The sequence below is a fragment of the Saccopteryx leptura genome, chromosome 10 (genome assembly GCF_036850995.1).
Source record: "Saccopteryx leptura isolate mSacLep1 chromosome 10, mSacLep1_pri_phased_curated, whole genome shotgun sequence".
NCBI classification, from domain to species: Eukaryota; Metazoa; Chordata; class Mammalia; order Chiroptera; family Emballonuridae; genus Saccopteryx; species Saccopteryx leptura.
Window position 1 is genome coordinate 27029435 of NC_089512.1, and position 22841 is coordinate 27052275.

Below are 22841 nucleotides of genomic sequence, written 5' to 3' on the forward strand. Positions count from 1 at the left end.
TAAGTTCCAACTTACCTAGAAAGAAACTTTTTACTGGCTGCCTTGAGGGCAGAGCACTCTGGAACTTCACCGAGAAATCTGCACTGAGGGGTGGTATAGGAAAGAGGCATATGAACTTCTCTTTGCACAAGAATTTTAGTAACCAAAACCAGCCTGTTCTAGCTGTCGAGAATAATGTGAGGTCTAGCATCACTTGGTCTCGACCACTCAATCTGATAAAACGTGAACTTTAGTTCTCTTCAAGTTCTGCCTATTCTGATACACTCATGTCACCATTTTATGCTCCAAATCTCATCTTGACCTGAGCTTTTCTCTCTAAATTAGCCCAGTTCATAACCAAATTAACTCAGTTGCCTCTATAATTGACTATGCAATAGTTTAGATAAGCTGAACCCAGTTAATTTCATATTTTCTACTTTTGACAATATACTGCTATACTTTTTCATTCCACTTTAATTTTCAAACCATTTTTGTTAGCATATAATAACCATAGAATTTTTATCCTGAAAGAGGATAAAACTCTAAATTTTACACTGCAAAATACAAGGGTTGTGATGATCAAATACAATATTACTGCAAAGCATACAAAGCAAATTTTATTTACAACTTAGATAAAGTAAACTCAAACTTGAGTTATTATCTCCTAAAAGGTCCCATAAACTCATCAACTATCAACAAGATAATTTTCTATGTGTTTTGCTTATATTAAAATCAATCTGTTGGGAGTACAGCAAAGAATATTGTTCACAATAGACTGGAAGCTGATACAAAATTACATTAGAAGGTAAGCCTATGTCATTAGAGTAATGATTAAACTTAATTCATTGCTAAGAACATTCACTCACCCATTGTCCACACCATACATGGGTGAGAGAAGGACCCGCATGAAAGCTCACAAAATGCAATGTAACAAAAAATTCCACAGAGGCTCCAATAGTGTTACTTTTTTTTTTTTTTTTTTTTCAAATGTGGTCATCTGTACCGATCAGTAGAAATTAAATATGGCACAGAGGAAAGGGCTGGCTTTGGGATAAGATGGAGATAAGCCTTCTTCCTTGGTAGTTATAAAGCCCTGAGAACAAGTGACCAAATCCCAAAACCTGAGCTTCGTCGGCAAAATTTAGATAATTCCCCCTATTTTTCAGGTTCTTTCTGAAGACTGAATTAAAATAACATCCGAAGTATCTTGGCACAAAGAAAGTAGTCAATAAACGGCAACTGACATTTCACCTCATTAGTACACAATAAACCTACTTTTGAAAAGCTGACCTATACTATTTATTTAATAAAAATAATTCAAACTATTTTGAATTTCATAGGTTTCTAGGGGATTTAATAGATTTCTATATTGTTAATGGAATTTTCAGAAACTGAGTCATCTATTCAAAAGATTTTCTAGTGATTTATTCTTAATGTTAAAAATAACTTATTATAGATATTCCATTAATTAAAAACAAAAAAAATCTGAGATAATTGAAGCATAGAAAATTTAAAAAAACATAGATGTTATTTCTCTATAAAGTGTGCAGCTCTACTAATGTTAGAGCACAACTATATATTTTTAGTATCATAAAGATATCTCATATGGATATAAGATATATGTATATGTAGATATATAAGTATACATACCTAAATATGGCTATATAGTGTTATGTAAAATATAAGTGGTTATCAGTAGATACATTAATAGCTAAAATAAATATGAAATCTTCAAAAATTTTTTTAGACAGAAATACAACTTTTTCATTAAAGTTTTAATTTTAACCTTCATAATATTAAGTATACATCCATTCTATACAATATAGCTCCCATAAAACTACTATTTCTGAGCTAATGTATAAATAGTATGTTTGGAAGATTAAATATACATTGTTGCATTTAAACTCTAACAGCCAATCACAGTAATCCCCACTCACTCATGAGTAACCATCCCTCACACTCTAAATCAGGTAAACCACTTACCCAAGCCACAGTCAATTAAAATAGAACTCTATACCCTAGTCAAAGGCAACCCACTAAAGGCTGAACACAGGAGAAACTGGGGTCTCAGTGATAGCTGATGTGATAACCCTGTCCTCTAGTCATCTTTGATTGGATGGTGACTAACCAACCTGTCCTACGGGAATTCCAAACGTGCAACAAGAAAGTAACATGAGTGGAGGAAAGCAGAATAAGTAAAAATAGAAAAGGAGGGTAAGAAGCAGACACAGAGAAGCTGAGCCCCAGATTCATTCCTTCACTGAACAAGGGTTTCCTGAGCCAGCAGTGGGTTACATACACACCAAGCAGTATGTGAGGACAATTATGGCAAGTGCCATAAAATGAAGCAACACTCAGAAACTGGGTCCATCAGGGCTGCTATCAGGTCAGTAGGTTTTCCAAACAAACAGTAACCTCAATAGTTGTTAACTGCCGATGACGGGGGGAAAAGTGCAAAATGTGAAACAAATAAGGATCAAAGAGCTTGTATGCCCACATCTAGTCCCATTCACAAGCCCTGGAAACTTCCCAGTTCAAAGTAGCATAAATATTTTCCCGATCCGTATCAGCTCCTCACTGTAGGGGAAAGGGAACTATAGTCAAGACACAACATTTCTATTTCCCAAATATTAAAACTATCAAAATTCTCATCATTAAATTACACTTCTGGATGCAAATTAGAGGCCTAATAAAAACATCTCCCAAAACTATTTAAGGGGCTTCATCACAGAGATTGACCTTAGCAAAGATGAAAATAAGGCATGACAGGTTCTTTCTTCTTGATAGCCGTGGTCTACCTTTTCTGTAAGCCCCGTCCTATCCCACTGTGCTCTCTTCTCTATCAAAGCCTCCTAAGAAAAGAATTTGGTATCAGGGATTTGAATCTTAACATGGTAATAAATCAAACATGTTTTCTCTCCCAGGCTTATTTGCATTTATAGCCTTCTAGCAGGTGAATGAAAGGCATTGTCAACAATTAATTGATTGTAAGCATCAGTGATATATAGGACAGAGGTGTCAAAGAGAGAAGGGTAAGAATTTCCTGAACTCACACCTCAACTACTGAATGAAATCTGTCAATTTATTAACAGAAAATGAGAGAATGATACAATTATTAAAAATGACAATAAAAACCTACACAATGATTCAAGTATATGACCCATTTACATTAAATTCTAATAGCATTACAGAGTGACAATTTAATATACCGAATGATTTCTCCCCACATGATCTCTCTCCCCTCTCCCCCGAAAAATAGCAAAATCAACATGTTAGTATCTGTTTAAATAAACCATCAAGAAGTCATAAGTCATATGTAATATTGCCAGGTCTAGTTCTGTATTGCCAGGGTTTGGCAATTTAGGTTTTAATAGTATATTTGTGCAAAATTTATGGCTGAATTCTACCACAAATCAGTTTTTATTCTAAATTAGTTTCAAATTTCATAAATTAATATTGATCATTTGATTAGTTTCTAATTTAGTGTAAACAATTGCTCAATGTCTTTTGAAAGCCGCATCTATGAAGCATACATTTAATTCAACATGTCCTAGACATATTATACACTAAAAGAAAGCTACAGTGACAGCTCCACAGACAGGTTTATTATAAGCTCCTTTTTAGTGGCACTAAAACACCCCAAAATAACTCCTCTTAGATCTGGAATATTTTTACTCATTCTCATCTGCAAGATTAGAGTAAGTTATCTAATTTTGTATTTTCAGGGGCTTATAAAACCTTCAAAAATTATATTATCTTACAATGAAGGGGCTACTATATTTTAATTTATTTTATTTTTGTGGCAGAGACAGAGAGAGAGAGAGTTAGAGAGAGGGACAGACAGATAGGAAGGAAGAGAGATGAAAAACATCAATTCTTCGTTGCTGCTCCTTAGCTGTTCATTGATTGATTTCTCATATGTGCCTTGACCGTGGGGCTACAGCAGACCGAGTGACCCCTTGCTCCAGCCAGTGACCTTGGGCTCAAGCTGGTGTCCTTGCTCAAACCAGATGAGCCTGCGCTCAAGCTGGCGACCTCAGGGTCTCGAACCAGGATGCTCCACGTCCCAGTCCGATGCTCTATCCACTGCGCCACCGCCTGGTCAGGCGGGGCTACTATATTTTAAAAGAACAAAAAAAAAGCTTCTTTTTCCTAAATTAAATACATTTAATTTTCTGGATTCAAATTAGTTATGACACTGTACTAATTAAGTTAGAAAAATTAAGCAACATGAGAAACTTAATATGTAGTATTTTTCATACATGCATATAACATCATTATATGTTCATATACAAAGTATCTAAGCACATTTTAATGCATGTTTATTTGGAGAACTGCTCTCTAAAATAGTATTCTTTTCCCAGAAGGTGAAAATTGTTCCATATAATTTGCATACCTTTCCATTTATCGCTATTTTGTTACCTTAATTCCAAATGATCACATCTGACTGGATAATATATGACTAGTCACTTAAAGTTTTATTAATTCAATAGCTTTAGCACTGAATAAAATATTGTGCCATACCTAGTGGAATAGAAAATTCTGTGCATACACTTTATATAACACAACTTAGAAATTTAGGCTGCCTTTTTTTTTTTTCTTAAGTGAGAGGCAGGGAAGCAGAGAGACTCCCGCACGCACTCCGACTGGTATTCACCTGGCAAGCAAGCCCACTAGGGGAAGAGGCTCTGCCCATCTTGAGGCAGCTGCTCTGTTGCTTGGCCATGGAGCCATCATCAGCTCCCGGGGCAAATTTGCTTGAACCGAGCCATGGCTGTGGGAGACGAAGAGAGAGATAGGAAGGAGAGAAAGTAGAGGGGAAGGGGTGGAGAAGCAGATGGTCGCTTCTCCTGTGTGCCCTGGCTGGGAATCGAACCTCGGACATCCACACACTGGGCTAATGCTCCATTGCTGAGCCAACCAGCCAGGGAAATTCAGGCTGTTTTTGTCATGCCTATTTCTCAGTAGTTGAAAACTAATCCTCAAAGTTTAATTAATGACTGTTATCCTAAACAGGGATTCTCGGTACATCAAAAATAATTCTTTGACTGAGGCCAAGATCTTTGCCATTTTGGTCAAAACTACAGAGCCCTCACTGGCCTGCGCACAATATTGATCAGATTAATCTTTAAGGCCCAGGTTATAATTAATAACAGATTCAGAAGCACAACCTCTTAATTTAGAGACCAAGGCGCAGATCCTCGACACCCTCATATGATCCACTATAATGTATGGATGAGAAAGCTGGCCAGCAAAGGAGGCTGATGGGAAAACACTGACTCATTTATAATATGGTACTGGAGGGGAGCTCCATGGATACCCTGAACTGCCAGGAAGACGAACTGGGTCCCAGAGCAAACTATAAGCCTGAAACATCGCTAGTGACAAAAATAAAACTGAAGCTGTCCTACTTCAGGGGCAGCAAGAGAAGGTAGGGTTCTTTGGAAAGACAATAACGTTGGGAAAAACAGAGGCAGCAAGAGGAAGACCAAATAAGATGGATTAACTCCACAAAAGAAACCAGAGGAGCTGAGCTAAGCCACTGGAGGACAGGTCATCATGCACATTCCTGGCACCAGGAGTCAGAGCCCACTCAAATGGCAAGTGAACATGCATTGTTTATTTTATTTTTCATTGAATTTTATTGGGGTGACACTAGTTAACATAACCATACAGGGTTAGGTGCCCGATTCTAACAGGGGTCCCCAAACTTTTTACACAGGGGCCAGTTCACTGTTCCCTCAGACCGTTGGAGGGCCAGACTATAAAAAAAGTTATAAACAAATCCCTATGCACACTGCACATATCTTATTTTAAAGTAAAAAGAAAAGACAGAAGTAGTACTGTACGTGAGCGACGTCGCGCTCACTGACCACCAATGAAAGAGATACCCCTTCCGGAAGTGCGGCGGTGGGGGGGGGGGGCTGGATAAATGGCCTCAAGGGGCCGCATGTGGCCCGCGGGCCGTAGTTTGGGGACCCCTGTTATAACACATCTCTGCACACTGTATTGTGTCTTCACCCCCACCCCAAGTTTTAAAACGCCAGGAGGAAAACAACTGCTTTTACAATGACTAACTTCTTAGAGAAACAGGTACGCTGTCTTAGAAAAAGCAAGCAGTGGCTATGGTTCTAGTTCTCAGATGGGTTGGAGAGTCTACGAGGTTGTCTCCGTAAACACAATGTATAGATACAAATGTTGATCTTTGACGCCTGCAGGAAATTGTAAGGGTCTGAATCCCACACATCAATTATCAAATGAAAACCTTATCATCAGCATGTCTAACTTCTGGCAGTAGCCAACCTCTGAAAACGTCAGTCAGCATGGATTTGAGAAGGCTGCTGTGTGAATTCTTTTACACGTCAATGTGAAATAATGAACACTTTTGACATCTGATATGTTTTTTTAGCTTGGTATTTAATACAGCTTATTAAAAAACTAATTTTAAGTCCCCTCCTGTATTACTATTCTTCTAGTATAGAGCTGCCAACCATAGTTAAATCTGATTTGGTCCCATGCTGAGTTAATCAATCTGATAATGTCACACATTATTAAGAAAGTATACATGATATGGTCACAGTGTCTACTATCAAAAGCATGTACACCAAAACCTTTGTTTTTCCAGAACACTGCTACTACTTAAAATGGCTGTTTTGTTTTGTTTTAGAGAGCAAAGCAAAAACCCCACCTCATTATCTCTTCCTTAGGCAGAAATTGTAAAATGAAGTAAAATAAAAATAAAAATTAGGCAGGAGTTAGGTAACTTATTGAAAAAGCTGTCTAAAGAAAATGAATAACTGAGAATCATGGAACATTTTTAATAACCAACCGATGCACATGTCAGATACCTGTCTTATTTCACTGGCATCATGGGGCAGAAGTTCCAGAATAAAATAAAGTTAAATGAAAATTAAAGAAAAATTAGTTTACCTCTCCTTTTCTCCCTCATATTGTGTCTTGACAATCTACAGAGCCCTCGATTTCTTTCAGTAAGCCCCTGAAGTGACATCCTTTCTAATGGGTCTGCAGAGGTCAGAGGGGATGAAGGAAAACATTAGTACGAACAAAAAGAAACTCAAATTCAGATTCTGAATGAATCTGGAACTGCTGGGCAGCATATTCTGCTTCAAATATAAGCACCAACCTCATTGGTGTTTGGCATTATTATGCTTCGCAGAGACTGCAGTTTTTACAAATTGAAGGTTTGTGGCCACCCTGTATCAAGGAGATCTATCAGCACTATTTTTCAACAGCATTTGCTCATTTCATGTCTCTGGGTCACATTTTGGTAATTCTCACAATATTTCAAACTTTTCCCTTATTATTGTATTTGTCACGGTGATCTGTGATCAGTGATCTTTGATGTTACTATAAGAGACTGCAAACATATTCAATAAAAAATTGTGTGTGCTGTGACTATTCCACTGACTTGCCAGTCCCTATCTCTCCCCCTTTCTTGGCCTTTCTGTTCCCTGAGACACAATATTGAAATTAGGCCAAATAATCCGACAGTGTTAAAGTGAAAAGTCACACGTCTCTCTCACTTTAAATCAAAAGCTAAAATGATTAAGCTTAGTGAAGAAGGCATGTCAAAAGCTGAGACAGGCTCATACCTAGCACTCTTGTACCAAACAATTAGCCAAGCTGTGAATGCAAAAGAAAAATTCTTGAAGGAAATTAAAAGTGCTACCCAGTGACCACACAAACAATGACGAAGTGAAACAGCCTAAGTGCTGACACGGGGAAAGTCGCAGCGGTCTGGAGAGAGGATCACACCCGTGAGGGCATTCTCTTAACCCAGCGGTTCTCAAACTTTCTGAAGTAGGGGCACATTTAAAGTCCTACAAATAATTGTAGGCGCACTATATACAAATTTCTGAGAAATATGTTATACTAATTAAGTCAAATATTAAAGAAAAAGATATAAAGTCCAAGCATGCTTTTATGGTAATTAAACAAAATAAATATGACAAAATTAAATTCTGACATTAAAAAACATTTTTATGTTATATTTTTTGAGTTATGCTTTTCAGAATTTGTAAAACAGAGGGGTTAAAAATTTAAAAAAATGACAAAAAAGTTATCTTTTTATACATATAGATACATTCTTAGAAAGATTTAGTAAATTCGGCAGGTCCCAGCACAAATGTGTTAAGTTTTTTCATTCTTGTGTTTATGAGAAACATGAGCCTGATGTGTCCCAGCGATTTCTTCAATGTTTGGGCATATATTTGAAAGGCAAACTCTCATTTCCTCATCAATATATTAAAGAATTCCTCTCTTTTTACACTCAATTGTGCTGAGTGCAGAAAACCCCCACCATACATACATATCATCTTAACTTTACACCAAACAAAGGATAGAAGAAACTTGCCTCCAGTCTTTCTGGGGAACATGGGGGGTAATGTAAACAATCCAGCATCACAACTTAACAGCCTTTTGCAACCTAATCAGGCAAGTGCAATGGGGGGTTGGGCAGACTGTCAGCTTACAGCCAATTCCCCACACCTTGTCCCCCCAAAATCTAAACTCCAAAAACCCTGTTGATTTTTTGGTTCCCAACAGGCACATATTTTTCTGGAATACCACAGGGCACACCTGGAAATCTTCTAGGGCACACCAGTGCGCCCTGGCGCACACTTTGAGAACCACTGCCTTAAACCAAAGCCTAATCCAGAGCAAGGCCCTAACTTGACTTCCATGAAGGTTCAGAGAGGTGAGGAAGCTGCAGAAGAAAAGTATGAAGCTAGCAGAGGCTGGGTCATGAGGGTTAAAGAAGCCCTCTCCATAACATAAAAGTACAAGGTGAAGTAGCAAGTGCTGATGTAGTTACCCAGAAGGTCTACCTAAGATAATTAATGAAGGATACTACACTAAACAACAGATTTTCAGTGTAGACGAAATGGTCTCATATTGGAAGAAGACGCCATCCAGGACTTCTATAGCTAGAGAAAAGAAGTCGATATCTAGCTTAAAAACTTCAAGGGAGAGACTGACTCTTGTTACGGGGCTAATGCAGCTGGTGACTTTAAATTGAAAACAGTGCTCATTATGCTAAATCTACTCTGCCTGTGCTCTATAAAAAGAGCAACAAAGCCTGGATGACAGAGCATGTGTTTAAAACATGGTTTAGTCAGTGCCTACTCTAGGGCCGCTGTTGAGACCTACTGCTCAGAAAAAGGTTCCTTTCAATATATTACTCCTCAATGACAATTCACCTGGTCACCCAAGAGCGCTGATGGAGATGTACATACAATGAGATTAATGTTTTCATGCCTGCTAACACAGTATCTATTCTGCGGTCCATGGATCATAGAGTAATTTCAACTTTCAAGTCTTATTATCTAAGAAATACATTTTGTAAACCTACAGCTGCCATCTATAGTGACTGCTCTGATGGACCTGGGCAGAACAAACCACAAAATGACTCTGGAAAGGAGTCATTTTAGATGACAGGAAGAACGTGTCTGATTCACAGAAAGGAGTCGAAAGATCAACATGAACAGGAGTTTGGAAGAAGAGGATCCCCACTCTCATGGATGACTTGATGGGGTTCAAGACTTCAGCGGAGGATGTAACTGCAGAACTAAAAGTAAAGCCTGAAGATGTGACTGAATTGCAGCAATTTCACGATAAAATTTTAACAGATGAAGAGCTGCTTCTTATGTTTCTGGAGATGAAATCTACTCCTGGTGAAGATGCTGGGAAGACTGTTGAAATGACAATAAAAGATTTAGGCTATTACCTAAACTTAGTTCATAAAGCAGTTGCATAGTTTGAGAGGACCGACTCCAGTTCTGAAAGTTCTACTGTGGATAAAATGCTCTCAAACGGCATCACATGCAACAGAGAAATTGTTCATGAAAGGAAGAGTCAATTCAAGCAGCAAACTTCACTGCTGTCTTATTTTAAGAAATTGCCACTGCTACCCCTGACTTCAGCCATCACCACCCTGATCAGTCAGCACCCATCAACATCGAGGCAAGACCTCTCCACCAACAGCAAGAAGATCATGGCTCGCTGAAGGCTCAGATGATGGTTAGCATTTCTGAGCAATAAAGTATTCTTTAGCCTGACCTGTGGTGGCGCAGTGGATAAAGCGTTGACCTGGAACACTGAGGTCACCGGTTCAAAACCCTGGGCTTATCTGGTCAAGGCACATATGGGAGTTGATGCTTCCTGCTCCTCCCCCCTTTCTCTCTCTCTCTCTCTCTCTCTCTTTCTAACTCTCTCTTTCTAACTCTCTCTCCTCTCTAAAATGAATAAATAAAATTTTTTAAAAAAGTATTCTTTAGTTAAAGCATGTACATCATTTTTAAGACAACGCTATTGCACACTTAGACTACAGTATAAATATAACTTTTGTGTGCACTGGGAAATCAAAAGTAAATTGTGTGACTCGTTCTGCGGCAGTATCACTTTATCGCAGCGGTAGGGAACTAAATCTGCAGTGTCTCTGAGGTATGCCCGTACCAATTGGGGGCTTCTGGACAATGCGCCGAAAGGGGCTGGGAGTTTTCTGACTTTTAAGCCTTGAATCACTCCTTCTCTCTACCCAAGCCACCCCCTTCACAACCCTCATCCGATTATTATAAATTTCTTTTTAAGTTTTTGGTTTCTTTTTAAGAAATTTAGACCCTTCTACTTATCAAATTAATAATATAAGGTTGCTGAAAATCATAGAATAGAAAATTTCATGTATTACAAACCCACTGTCCACATAACAGCCAAAGTGTTCGTTTTAAAAAGTTCAGTCCTCTTGGGACAAGTCCACTTAACAAAACCCTGATTTGGCCCCAGCCTGTCTTGAGCCACTCTGCTCCAGACACCTCAGGAGTCCCTCGCCTCATTTCAGTTGCCGGAACATGCCCTCCTCTTATCTGCCTCAGGACATTCACACATCTGCCTCCTAGCCTAAAACCCTCCCTTCTCCCATCTGCCTAATCTGGCTGCCAAGGTGTGTTTTCTCAAAGATAATTTCTTTCTTGTCATCCCTTTCCATACATTATGTGATATATTGAATACTTTCAAAGTAACCTAAATTTCTCTTTCATAGCCGTTCTCACAATGGCAATTAAATGAATTCCGGGTTGTTGACCATCAATAGTGTCTTCTAGAAAGTGGGCATCAACAATGATTGTTTTTGCTCATTACCATACCGCCCCCCCCAACTCCACCTAGTACAATGCTTTACGCATAGTAGGCACTCAGTTGTTTCTTAATGGTCAATATTAATAACACCTCCCTCAAAAAGTTATTTTCAGGATTACACAATCCATATAAGCACAGGTTCTGATCACCACTCAATATAAATTAAATGTTATTATTTAATATTTATGTCACATAAGAGTGAATAAATAGGGCAATTAAGGCAATATTAAAACTGTTGAGGGCCCTGGCCGGTTGGCTCAGTGGTAGAGCATTGGCCTGGCGTGCAGGAGTCCCAAGTTCGATTCCCGGCCAGAGCACACAGGAGAAGTGCCCATCTGCTTCTCCACCCCTCCCCCTCTCCTTCCTCTCTGTCTCTCTCTTCCCCTCCCGCAGCCAAGGCTCCATTGGAGCAAAGTTGGCCCGGGCACTGAGGATGGTTCTGTGGCCTCTGCCTCAGGCGCTAGAATGGCTCTGGTTGCAGCAGAGCAACGCCCTAGATGGGCAGAGCGTCACCCCTGGTGGGCATGCCAGGTGGATCCTGGTCGGGAGCATGCGGGAGTCTGTCTGACTGCCTCCCCGTTTCCAACTTCAGAAAAATACAAAAAAAGAAAAAAAACCTGTTGAAAACTTGGACACTGTTTGAAATAGTGTCCCTCCATTTATTTAACTGCACAGCATCTACTGTGAAGCAATGAGAGCCATGCAGAATACTTACATTCTGCATCCACTATTCAATGCGCCATGATTTTTTAAACAAATTCTAGTGATAGAGAATAAATTATAGAACATTTAGACACTGAAAATCACATTCTCAGTGAACCCAGGCATTTCTGCTGGGGAATGTTGAGAATGGGGAAAAGCATGCATTTGTCGCAGCTGAGGGTAAAAGGGAAAGCTATACCTTCTGCTCCGTTTTTCCTAGACCCTGAAATGCTCTAAAAATAAGATGCATTTTTAAAATGTCCTAGATACAAAAAAGTAAAACAAGAAACAAACAGATTTTACTTGTATAAAAACAGTCACCTTGAACCCTGTGTTTCTTTCCGCTAGGTGGTGGACATGGCTTATAGGAGAAACGGTGTTAATAACTCTAGAAGCAGGGCTCCTCTGGGTGGAGACGTCTCCATCTGTGAGCAGAGGCCTGGTCTCAGGCTGTCACTTCAGTGCAATGGCTATAATGACAACCCCAGCAGAAGGCTAGGCTGGGATCTTTCTTGGTGATCGTTTCACACTCAATTCTTCTCCATCAGAGCAGAACTAGCTAGACCTTCACTGGTCCCACATCTCCATGCCTGTTAGCTCCCACCTGGAGCTTAGCTTTATTCTTATTTTGTCTAAGGGTCAGTCTCATGAGTGAAAATCTACAACAGAGGAGTTCTCCTGGATTAGTTTCACTGCTTCATTTTGCTTAAGGGAAGAAAAGTTTAATATATTAGGACTTTCTTTTGGCTTTTTAACTTTATTTTCATGGTACATTTGAAGCCCTCCGAAAACAGCAACAACAAAAAAAAACCCCAGTATCTAATCCTATATATGTCAGGATCAATAGTCTTTTTTGTTAGTTTGGAAAAAAATCACTATTTTGTGGAAACATTTATAGTATACAGGTAGCATTTGATTTACCTTTTTTCGTTCTCCAGGATTATAAAATTAATAATCAGAAATAAATCTATTTTTGTGTCATTCCTTATATTCTGTATTTTTTGCTTTTCTTCATTTAGATTTGTCTCTTTGATCTGTTCAGCCAATACCATTAAAAAAAAATCTCTTCCTAAGAGAAGGAGTGTTAGAAATGGATTTAAAAAGAAAAGGTTAATGAGAAGAGACGACAATACATGTATAATAGCCATGTGATTGCTTTGTAAGGTATGAATTAATTATGCTGATAATGGAGGCTAAGCCTAGCACAGGGATGGGATGGGAATGCTGGCAGGATGGAATGGCAACTGCAAATGCAAGATTAGAGCATGTAATTGAACATATTGAAGATAAGACTAAGAACTTTCCATTTGATTAGAAAGGTGGGAGGCAAAACAGTAGATGCCTGACAAGGGGAGCAAAGATGGTGACCAGGAGATGTGTTTAGTGGGACAAACAGGTGATGTCACAACAGAAAGGATGAGTTATTAACAGTTTCTCCTATAAGCCACATCCACCACCGAGCGGAAAGAAACAGGGTTGATAAAAAACACCGCATTCCCAACACCTGAGGTGGGAAAATGGAGAAATAACTAAGTTGGTACCGCTTCCTTTTTGGTTCACAATCCAAATGATTTCTATTCCTTTTTTAAGTCCTTGATCTTTTATCAAAACAGGCAGGTGGTGCAGGGAGAACTGAAATAGATTGCATATTACTCAAGCTAGATCAGATGTCACCCTAGCAGCTACTGGGGCAATGAAACAGAAATGGACAGTAATGAGGAGAAAGTGAGAGAGAGAGAGAGAGAAAGAGTGTGTGTGTGTGTGTGTGTGTGTGTGTGTGTGTGTGTGTTTATGTACACATGTGTACCTTAGAACTATGTAGATAAAGCTTCCAGGTAAACAACTAAATATGAAAGCAATATCTAATGTACTGCATTAAAAAAGTAGAAATGACTCAGAGCAAAAAATGCAGCCATACTACTGACCTAATTTAGTATTATTATGAAGACTGTAAATAAAGTAATAATTTCAAAAGAACTTTGTTTTCAAAAAAATTGATAACTTAAATAACATTTTTCTCACTTTTTATAATTTATAACTCAGAATTAAAATGTCCTTGATTAAATAACATAGCCTTTAGGAATATAGCCTGAATTACTACCCTGTTTCTGTCAAAGATTAAAACACAAGCTTCTTTAGTTTCTATTACTAATAAAACCACACACACACACACACACACACACACACACACACGTATTGTTATGGGATAGTCTTTAAAATAAAAGACTAATAAAAAAAGTAACCTAAATTCCCAAACATTCAATATGGCAAGTCAGGATCAGTATTTTACTTATAAATCAGTTTAATTATAAGTATTATGAGACTATAAATCCAATACAATCCTATTAATTTCAATAAAGTCTTTCTCACTTTATTTACACTGAAAGCATGTGTATACTAAAAAGAATTTTGTATCAGAACTTTGTAAGAACAGAAAAATTAATGGTGGCCACGACTCACATGTCGACTTTGTTTCTAAAGAGCAGGCAAACAACGATCTGCACAGCTGGCCTCACCCGCCTGTGACAGACAGCATAGCTGGTTTTTATAACAGAGTGCTGTTTCCTGAATTAACTTCAAAGGCTGGTTTGGGAAAGCAAGTTTACTTATAAATACTCTCAGAAGCTCTGTGCTAGAATATTTCATACCCAGCTACTGGGGAATTTATCCTTCAGTAAAAGTTAAATCTGCTGAAAATCAAGACAAACACACTATATGTGATAAAGAGCAAAATGTTCAGAAGCTCATACTTTGTAAAATAGAAGAAAGGAAAGTGCTTCATCTTTTCACTGCCAAATTTCTTTTAAACATGGTCATATGTTAACTGACTTAGGAGGCATTTAAAAAAAATGCCTTAAAGAAACTAACCCAGTCCCTAAATCCCTTTAAGTCTGCAATATACCCTGCCTTTCAGACAGCGCTTCTCCCCACTCCCACCCTCTCTTCTCATTGCTACTCATCCTTCAAAACCCAGCGCACAGAAGGCCTCCTGCAGCAAGTCCTTCTTGGTCACTCCTTCCCACCTCCTTTCCAAACACAAGATCAAGCCCCCACCCCCACCCCCACCCCATCCCCTATGTCATTCCATAACACACTATGGTGTCCTTTAGGACAACGCAATGTCTTGGATTTTGTGAAGAGGAATTTTAATAAAGCCAAATTGACCTTAATGTATAAATTTAAGCCAACTTACTGAATTTTAGTCAAATATTGATCCCTACCCTGGACAGCACATTTCTTGAGAACAGAGGCTTCTCTAGTCACGTGCATGGGCCAGCTTCTGAACAATGGCTACTGGCTCTACTACTCTGCCTCCAAACACCTACTGACAGTGCCAGAGATGTAGGCACCAGATGCACCCTAAAGCCAAGATTACTCTATGACTTTGCTCATGCTGTTCTCTAAATCTGGAAACTTGTTCCTTTTATTTATTTCATGATCTTCCACTGCCTTCAAAGCCCAACTGAAAAAAACATGGCTTATTTCATCGCCTTTCTCATCCTTCAAGGCTCAGAAGTCTGTTACAACTTCTGCAAAGTAAACCTGTCACAATTTCTGCAGTCTTTCCAGAATCCCTTAGAACTACCCTCTTCCCCACAATTTCAAGTCATTCTTGATGCAAAAATATCAGCTGAAGTATTTGATACAGTATGACTGGTGTCAAGCTCTCTTGGAGCAAGGACCAAGTACTCATCTGCATTCATTCCCACCTGTAGGGCCAGGAGCCGCCATCGTGGCCATTCACATGCAGGTTCCCATTGGATTCGGGCAGACGATAAAGAAATGGCGGAGTCAGAGGACGGGGGGCCATCCTATTTATTGGTGTCTCACCAAGACAGGCAAACCACAAAAGAAGACAAGGGAAAAGCAGAAAACCAGCTCTTCCCATGAAGGGCAAGGGATCAGGGAAGCCCCTGCAATTGTGATAGCAGGAACTGTGTGTCCAAGCTCCCGGTCTGTCCCACTTTATAGTGTAGAAAACCAAAATCCCTTAATCCAATATACAAACAAGGAAGTCCCCGATACAAAGTCACCCATCCAAGGCATAATTGGATTCCTCATGAGAGTGCACCACCCAGATAATACAATCATTCAAGGGTGTGGGGAAAAGCTTAGTCCCAAAACCAAACCCCAGGCTACAACGACCTGGCCTGCCTATAGCCTGTCCCCCACACCCAATATAAGTCACAAGCGAGCAAACATATATATCACATTTACAAACTTATTTGACCAACATTCCACCCCTTTTGCTCGCTTTACAATCTAAACCACAGGCATCTTCCATGATGGTCACTGTGCAAGGAGTAGGATACATTGCATAAACAGAAATAGTACCAACTACAGCAATAGGATTAACAGATCAAAAACTATGGGCGAAATGAGAGAGCTGTCAGTGGCACCAAGAGAGGCAAATCTTTTCCCTCTGGCAGAATACAGGCCAGAGTTTTGTCTGCAGACAGCACCGTAGCTGGCACCAGAGGCCGCCCTGAGCGGGCATACCAAACCTTATTGGCCAATACACCAGCATCTGCTGGTTCTATGTGTAGTAAAATAGGGGAACTCATTATTGGCCATAAAGAAATTACAAAGGTGCCCTTCAAAATGCTGTCCCCTTGAGCACTCAAGGGATAATACACTTCTACCTTAGGTGGCCAGGTGCTGGTTGCCCAAGGAGTTAACTGGAGGTCCACCTCTAACCCCTTTCCCCATGGTGCCAACAAGGCCACCCATCTCAGATGGGGGGCCTGTACAGTCCAGGGCCAAGTCCATTGAAGCCGTTGTCCTTTAAGAAGGGCTGTTGGAGCAGGCAAGAGCACGTTGCCCTGCTGTCCGAAACCTGGCTTGAGTAAAATGTCCTTGGTGCGTATCTGCAACTGAATAGGGGCAGCTGTCCGATGCAGGAGGGCCTCTACTGGAGCTGGGCTTCCCCGTCGAGGTCGCTCATTCAAAATCCGAAGTACTGTCCATAAGCGGCGTGTCCATCCAGTAAGAGAGCCGGTGCCCCCCTCCTGTCGCAGTCCCTGCTTTAAGAGTCCATTATAACGCTCAATGATACCAGCAGCCTGGGGGTGGTAGGGAACATGGTACTTCCAGTCCACCCCCAGCTTTTGAGCCCATTGCCTCACCGTTGAACCAGTGAAGTGGGTACCATTGTCACTTTCAAGGACCAGCGGTCGCCCATATGCAGCACTCAGGCGGTCCAGAGCCTGTATGACTGCCCTCTGGTCAGGGTTACGAGCGGGGCAAGCAGCAAGCAGCCCGGTGGCAGTATCTACACAAGTGACTGCATACTGGTACCCTTCTGACTTTGGTAAGGGTCCAATGATGTCTATCTGCCATCGTGTCAGTGGGACATGACCCCTCTGGATCTGTCCAGGTGACACCAGTGGTCTCCGAGGGTGTTCCTTGGAACATACTGCACATTGCTCACAGGCTGCAAGTACCTCTGCATAGGACACAGGCAAGTTCCAAGCCTTAACCGTAGCCCACATAGTTTTCTGTCCTGCATGGAGCAGGCGCCGGTGGAGCCACTGTGCCACATCACCTGCAGGTGCAGTCTCCAACCATCGCACCCTTGCCAACGTATCTGCCTCATCATTCCCAGGATGGGCTAGAGGGGCATGCCCTGTGACATGATATACTGTCACCTGCTTCTGGTGTCCTATTTCCCATAAGTCCTGCCACATGGCCTGACCCCATAATGGACGGTGCATTACCATCCACTGGTTAATGTGCCAAGTAGCAATCCAAAGGGTCAGTCCACGATAGACAGCCCAACTGTCAGTACAGATCACCAGAGGTGAAGGTTCATTATGGGCAACTAGCCAAACAGCTCTTAATTCTGCCCATTGGCTGCTTTGGCCTGTACCCGTGTCCATCCAAATAGTCTCAGTGGCCGGATGGAAGGCGATAGCCGTCCATTTGGCAGGTTGGCCCCTGCTGGAACCATCAGTATACCAGGCATCTTCAGGGATGGGCACCCGCCCCTCCTGGTAGGGACTGACCTCAGGTTCTGCCTCCTGAGCCCCAGTTGCACCTGACTCTAAAGTCGCATAGGTGACTGGACCCAAGACTTCCTGCAGTTCTGCCCTCAATGGGCTGGTGCTAAGAGCACAGCGTTGTTGCAGATAGGCACCCCACTTGGCCAGGGTGGAGGTTTGGGCCATACCACTACGTGGTTTAGTTGCCCAATCTCTCACCCATCCAGCTATAGGGTATGTTGTTTTGACTGTAACTGGTGTTGTGGTTGTAATACTCTCAGTTGCCAGGAGGGCAGCATACACAGCTGCCAGCTGCTTCTCTACTAATGAGTAACGAACTTCAGCACCTTTCCACAATTGGGACCAAAATCCAATAGGTTGCCGTAGGCGCTCTGTCCGCTGCCACAAGCCCCATCCAAACCCCTCCGAGGTTACATGAACATCCAGCTCACAGGGCCTGGCAGGATCAAACACATTCAAGGCCTGTGCCACCTTGACAGCTCTCTTAGCAGCTGCAAATGAACCTTGCGCCTGCTCAGTCCAATCCCAGCGAACCCCCTTTCGAATAAGGTTGTACAAGGGGCGTAGTAACTGAGCCAAATGCGGTATAAATGCTCGCCAATACCCCAACAAACCTAAGAATTCCTGTAACTGTTTTACCGTAGTGGGCACGGGGTATGCTTGAATCTTATCTATAACTGCGTCAGGGATAACTTTTGTCTTACCCGACCAGACAACTCCCAAGAATTTAACAGATAACCCAGGTCCTTGTAATTTGTTCTCGTTAACTGCCCAGCCACATGCTTTCAAATGGGATAGCAGGGTAGGGACTGCTTGCTCCAATTCTGAAAGAGAATCACTAGTTAGCATAATATCATCAATATAATGGTACATGCGGACTACCTCTGGCTGTTTCCATTTAGCCAGGTCAGCAGCCACCAGCCCATGGCACAAGGTGGGGCTATGCAAATAGCCCTGGGGTAACACTGTAAAGGTCCATTGTCTCCCTTCCCAACTGAAGGCAAATTGGTCTTGACTCTCTGCGGCTATATCAATAGAGAAAAAAGCATTGGCCAAGTCTGCCACAAAGTGGTATGTCCCCAACTCATGGCTTAGCCGATCCATCATGTTAGCTATCGAAGGAACAGCAGCGTGCAAAGGGGGAACAACTTTATTAAGTTCCCTGTAATCTACTGTCATTCTCCAGGTTCCATCTGCTTTGCGCACAGGCCATACTGGGGAGTTGTAAGGACTGTGTGCTGGCCGGATGATCCCCACCTTTTCTAGCTCAAGGATTGTCCCTGTGACTTCTTCATAACCACCTGGCAGGCGGTACTGCTTGGTGTTAGTCACACGCCGAGGGACGGGTAATTGCAAAGGGGAATGTGATGCATGTCCCCGCAATACTGCCTTCACAACCCTGATCCGCAGCCGGAACTCCCCAGCTGTAGTTTCCAACCACAGTCCTTGCAAGACATCTACCCCCAAAATATATTCAGGAATAGGAGATACATACACCTTATATGGCTTAGGAGGCAGTCTCCCTATCCCCAATGGAATAGTTATTGGCTTCACTTGAACAGTTTGGCCCCCATAACCGTCAATGGCCACTGGGGTCCCAGCAAACCGCTCTGGGTTTCCATAGAGAAGGGAACATTCTGCACCTGTATCCACCAAGGCCAACACCTGTTGTACATTGGAAGGGGACCAGTGGATAGCCAGTTCCACATGTGGCCTCCGGTCCCCGCCCATCCCCGTTAGACGGGTCCCTCGGCCTTTTTCCTATTCAAACTGGTACAGTGGGTCTTGGGAGTTCCCCTCTCCCTCGGCCATCTCTATCATATAATCTTGTAACTGAGCTGTGCGCGCACCAAACGTTTTATTGGTAGCTGCTGGGGCCTTTCGTCTCAGTGGCTGGAACTTCTGTTCTGGTTTAAGCTGCCGCCAAAGCTCCAAAAGAATTTTATTAGACTGGCCATCCAATTTCCCCTTATCTGCTCCAGCCGCAATCAAGTCTACCCACATCTGTGTTCGGGTAACCTTTACAGGCCCGTTTCCCTTGTTAGTTGGGGGGGAAACATAGGCAGCAGCCCTCACTGCTTTATGATCCCGAGCGGCCTCCAGCTCTCCCAAATCTGCTACCATCTGTGTAACTGCATTGATGGGCTGCCCCACATAGGGGCCCAAGATAGCCACAAGTGACCCAAAAAGGGCTGACGGGGCGCTAGCAAGGACAAATTCCCTCATTTTGGCCGTAAACACTTCCTCGTCTGGCCCACGAGACCCAGGGTTGAAAACAGCATTCTTCATACCTAGTTCTCGAAGGACCTTTACTAACTCACTGTAGCACTGCCACCGACTCATTGCCCCCGGCAGTTCTCCAGCATTCTGCCAGACCATACGAATGGCAGCCATCACCCATTCTAATAGGGTATGGTCTCCTGGGTTGCCATGGCAGTTCTGAAGACGCTGCCTCAAGGAAGAGTGTGTGGTAATGGCGGCCAATTTCTCCATCTCTGTTCCGGAGAGCATGATGCCATCCACCCCTATATCCCATAATCGTAGTAACCAGGCTACCAGGGATTCAGTAGGTTTCTGCCTAAATTGTGCCCCCAACTCCATCAGCTCTGCCTGGGTATAGGGCCGGACCACAGAGTGTTCCATTACCTGGGCTGGAGGCTGTGGCTGCCCCTGAGGGACTCTTTGTTGCTGGGTTTTTACCTTCTTGGCGACAACTGGTCGGGCTCTCACTGTGCGTATGGCAGCTTCAGCCTGAGCCTTCTCATCCTCAGAAGAGGAGTCGCAAGCGCCTGCTCCCGCTGACTCAAAGCCAATCCACCGGCACGGATGCTGCTGCTCCTTTGGTGACCGTTTAGGCTCCTGTGGCTGCTGGCTTTTGGCCGGAAGCTGAGACTCGAGCTCTTGAATCCGCAGTTGTTTCTCCAATAACTGCCGGTGAACACGTTCAACTTCCAGGGTAAACTGCAACTCGCGAACCCGTAATTCCTTCTCCAGTGCTCGCTCCAATTCCAGCCTTTTCTGCCGTTCTATTTTCAATTCATACTGAAGCTTTTGACCTCGGGCAGTTTCCTCTTGAGTAAAAAACATGTAGCCCATGGCCCCTAAAAGGACAGCCATGGGGAGCCAGAGCGGCAACCAGTACTCTATCCCACCCATCAAGGGTGGTGGCTCCATACCAATCTCTGAATCCTGCCGGAAACTACGCCAGTTGTAGGGCCAGGAGCCGCCATCGTGGCCATTCACATGCAGGTTCCCATTGGATTCGGGCAGACGATAAAGAAATGGCGGAGTCAGAGGACGGGGGGCCATCCTATTTATTGGTGTCTCACCAAGACAGGCAAACCACAAAAGAAGACAAGGGAAAAGCAGAAAACCAGCTCTTCCCATGAAGGGCAAGGGATCAGGGAAGCCCCTGCAATTGTGATAGCAGGAACTGTGTGTCCAAGCTCCCGGTCTGTCCCACTTTATAGTGTAGAAAACCAAAATCCCTTAATCCAATATACAAACAAGGAAGTCCCCGATACAAAGTCACCCATCCAAGGCATAATTGGATTCCTCATGAGAGTGCACCACCCAGATAATACAATCATTCAAGGGTGTGGGGAAAAGCTTAGTCCCAAAACCAAACCTTAGGCTACAACGACCTGGCCTGCCTATAGCCTGTCCCCCACACCCAATATAAGTCACAAGCGAGCAAACATATATATCACATTTACAAACTTATTTGACCAACACCACCCCTAGATACACGCCTGGAAAATTTTATAAGCTCTCCATAAATTAATTTAAATAAATACCTGACTATCCTGAAGCATAATAGTATAGAATGTAAACTAATGATTTTACCATCAAAAAGAGAATAAAAGGAACAGCATCTCATTGACATTTTTAGATTAATACACAATTTTCTGAGCTTTTACAAATATTTTTCTTTATTTTATTAAGAGACATTAACTTTTAATGTTCACTTGGCTTTACAGGAACCCAATATATAGAAAACTTAATTTCAAAAGTCTTTCAGGATTATCTGTTTCTGTCTCTCTCATGTCAATAGCATATTTTTTACTGTAGTTCTACCCCTCTAGACAGGCAGTTCCTTGATCACAAGAACTAGATCTTCCTTAAAATATAAACCTACACTTAAAATTTAAAATTAGTATAACACTATTTCAGAGAGGCCAGAAGAGAGGAAAGGAGATCATCTATAACCTCATTACTCTAAGGCAGGATTGTAAATTTTTGTCTTTTCAATTTATATATATATATATATATATATATATATATGATATAAATAGACATATATACATGTGTATATGTATACATGTACACACATACATATATCCCATATACTATAGCTTACTCCTTTTTATATGCATCCTTATATATTACTATATAGTTTGTCCATTTACCTTTATGGGATACATAACCATCTAATGAAAGGATTAATCATAATTTAGCTATTTCTCTTTGAGTCACACTGCTTGCTTTCACAGTTTCACTGTTACATATAATAGTCTTTGTTTTTAATTATTTTCCATGAACTAGAGCCCCTTATATTAAATTATTGACTTAAAGGATATGAATAGCATTTCTATTACTACTGAAGCACAGTGCAAACATGCTTTCAGTTAGCTGTATCTTTCACAGTTCTCTAGAAACAACAGTTTCAGCAGCACTGTGCATGATTCCTTCTTGTTTAAAACCACACTTGCTAGATTCCTAGCAAGGTTAAACATTTCCCATATGTCTGTTTACTAACTGTATTTCCTTGTGAACCTTGTTCGTGCGTGACGCCCATTTACCTACTGCAGTCATCATCGTTTTCTTAGTGGTCTGTCTTACTATTCCTGTCTCACTTACTGTGAATACTTTTTTCCAGTTTATTTGCCCCTTTTAGAATTTTTTTCCTCCCTCTCCACCAACACACACTTTTTTTTTTTAAGCACTGTACTTTGCAATTTTATCTAATCAAATTGGCTGGGTTTTCTTTATAGATTCTTCTATCTC

General features: G+C 41.6%; 2 protein-coding genes across 2 annotated transcripts in view; both read right to left on the bottom strand.

The window, feature by feature from the left end:
* The window catches only part of UBE2E2 (ubiquitin conjugating enzyme E2 E2), a 322326-nt gene that overhangs the window by 251438 nt on the left and 48047 nt on the right, over window positions 1-22841 (bottom strand). The window lies entirely within an intron of this gene.
* Window positions 14289-21226, bottom strand: LOC136382392 (unconventional myosin-VI-like). The gene is made up of 3 exons (XM_066351611.1): window positions 20481-21226; window positions 18645-18658; window positions 14289-14352 (listed from the first exon to the last, which is right to left on the bottom strand). The coding sequence occupies exons 1-3, from the start codon at window positions 21219-21221 to the stop codon at window positions 14289-14291; spliced, it is 819 nt and encodes a 272-aa protein (XP_066207708.1). The 5' UTR covers window positions 21222-21226.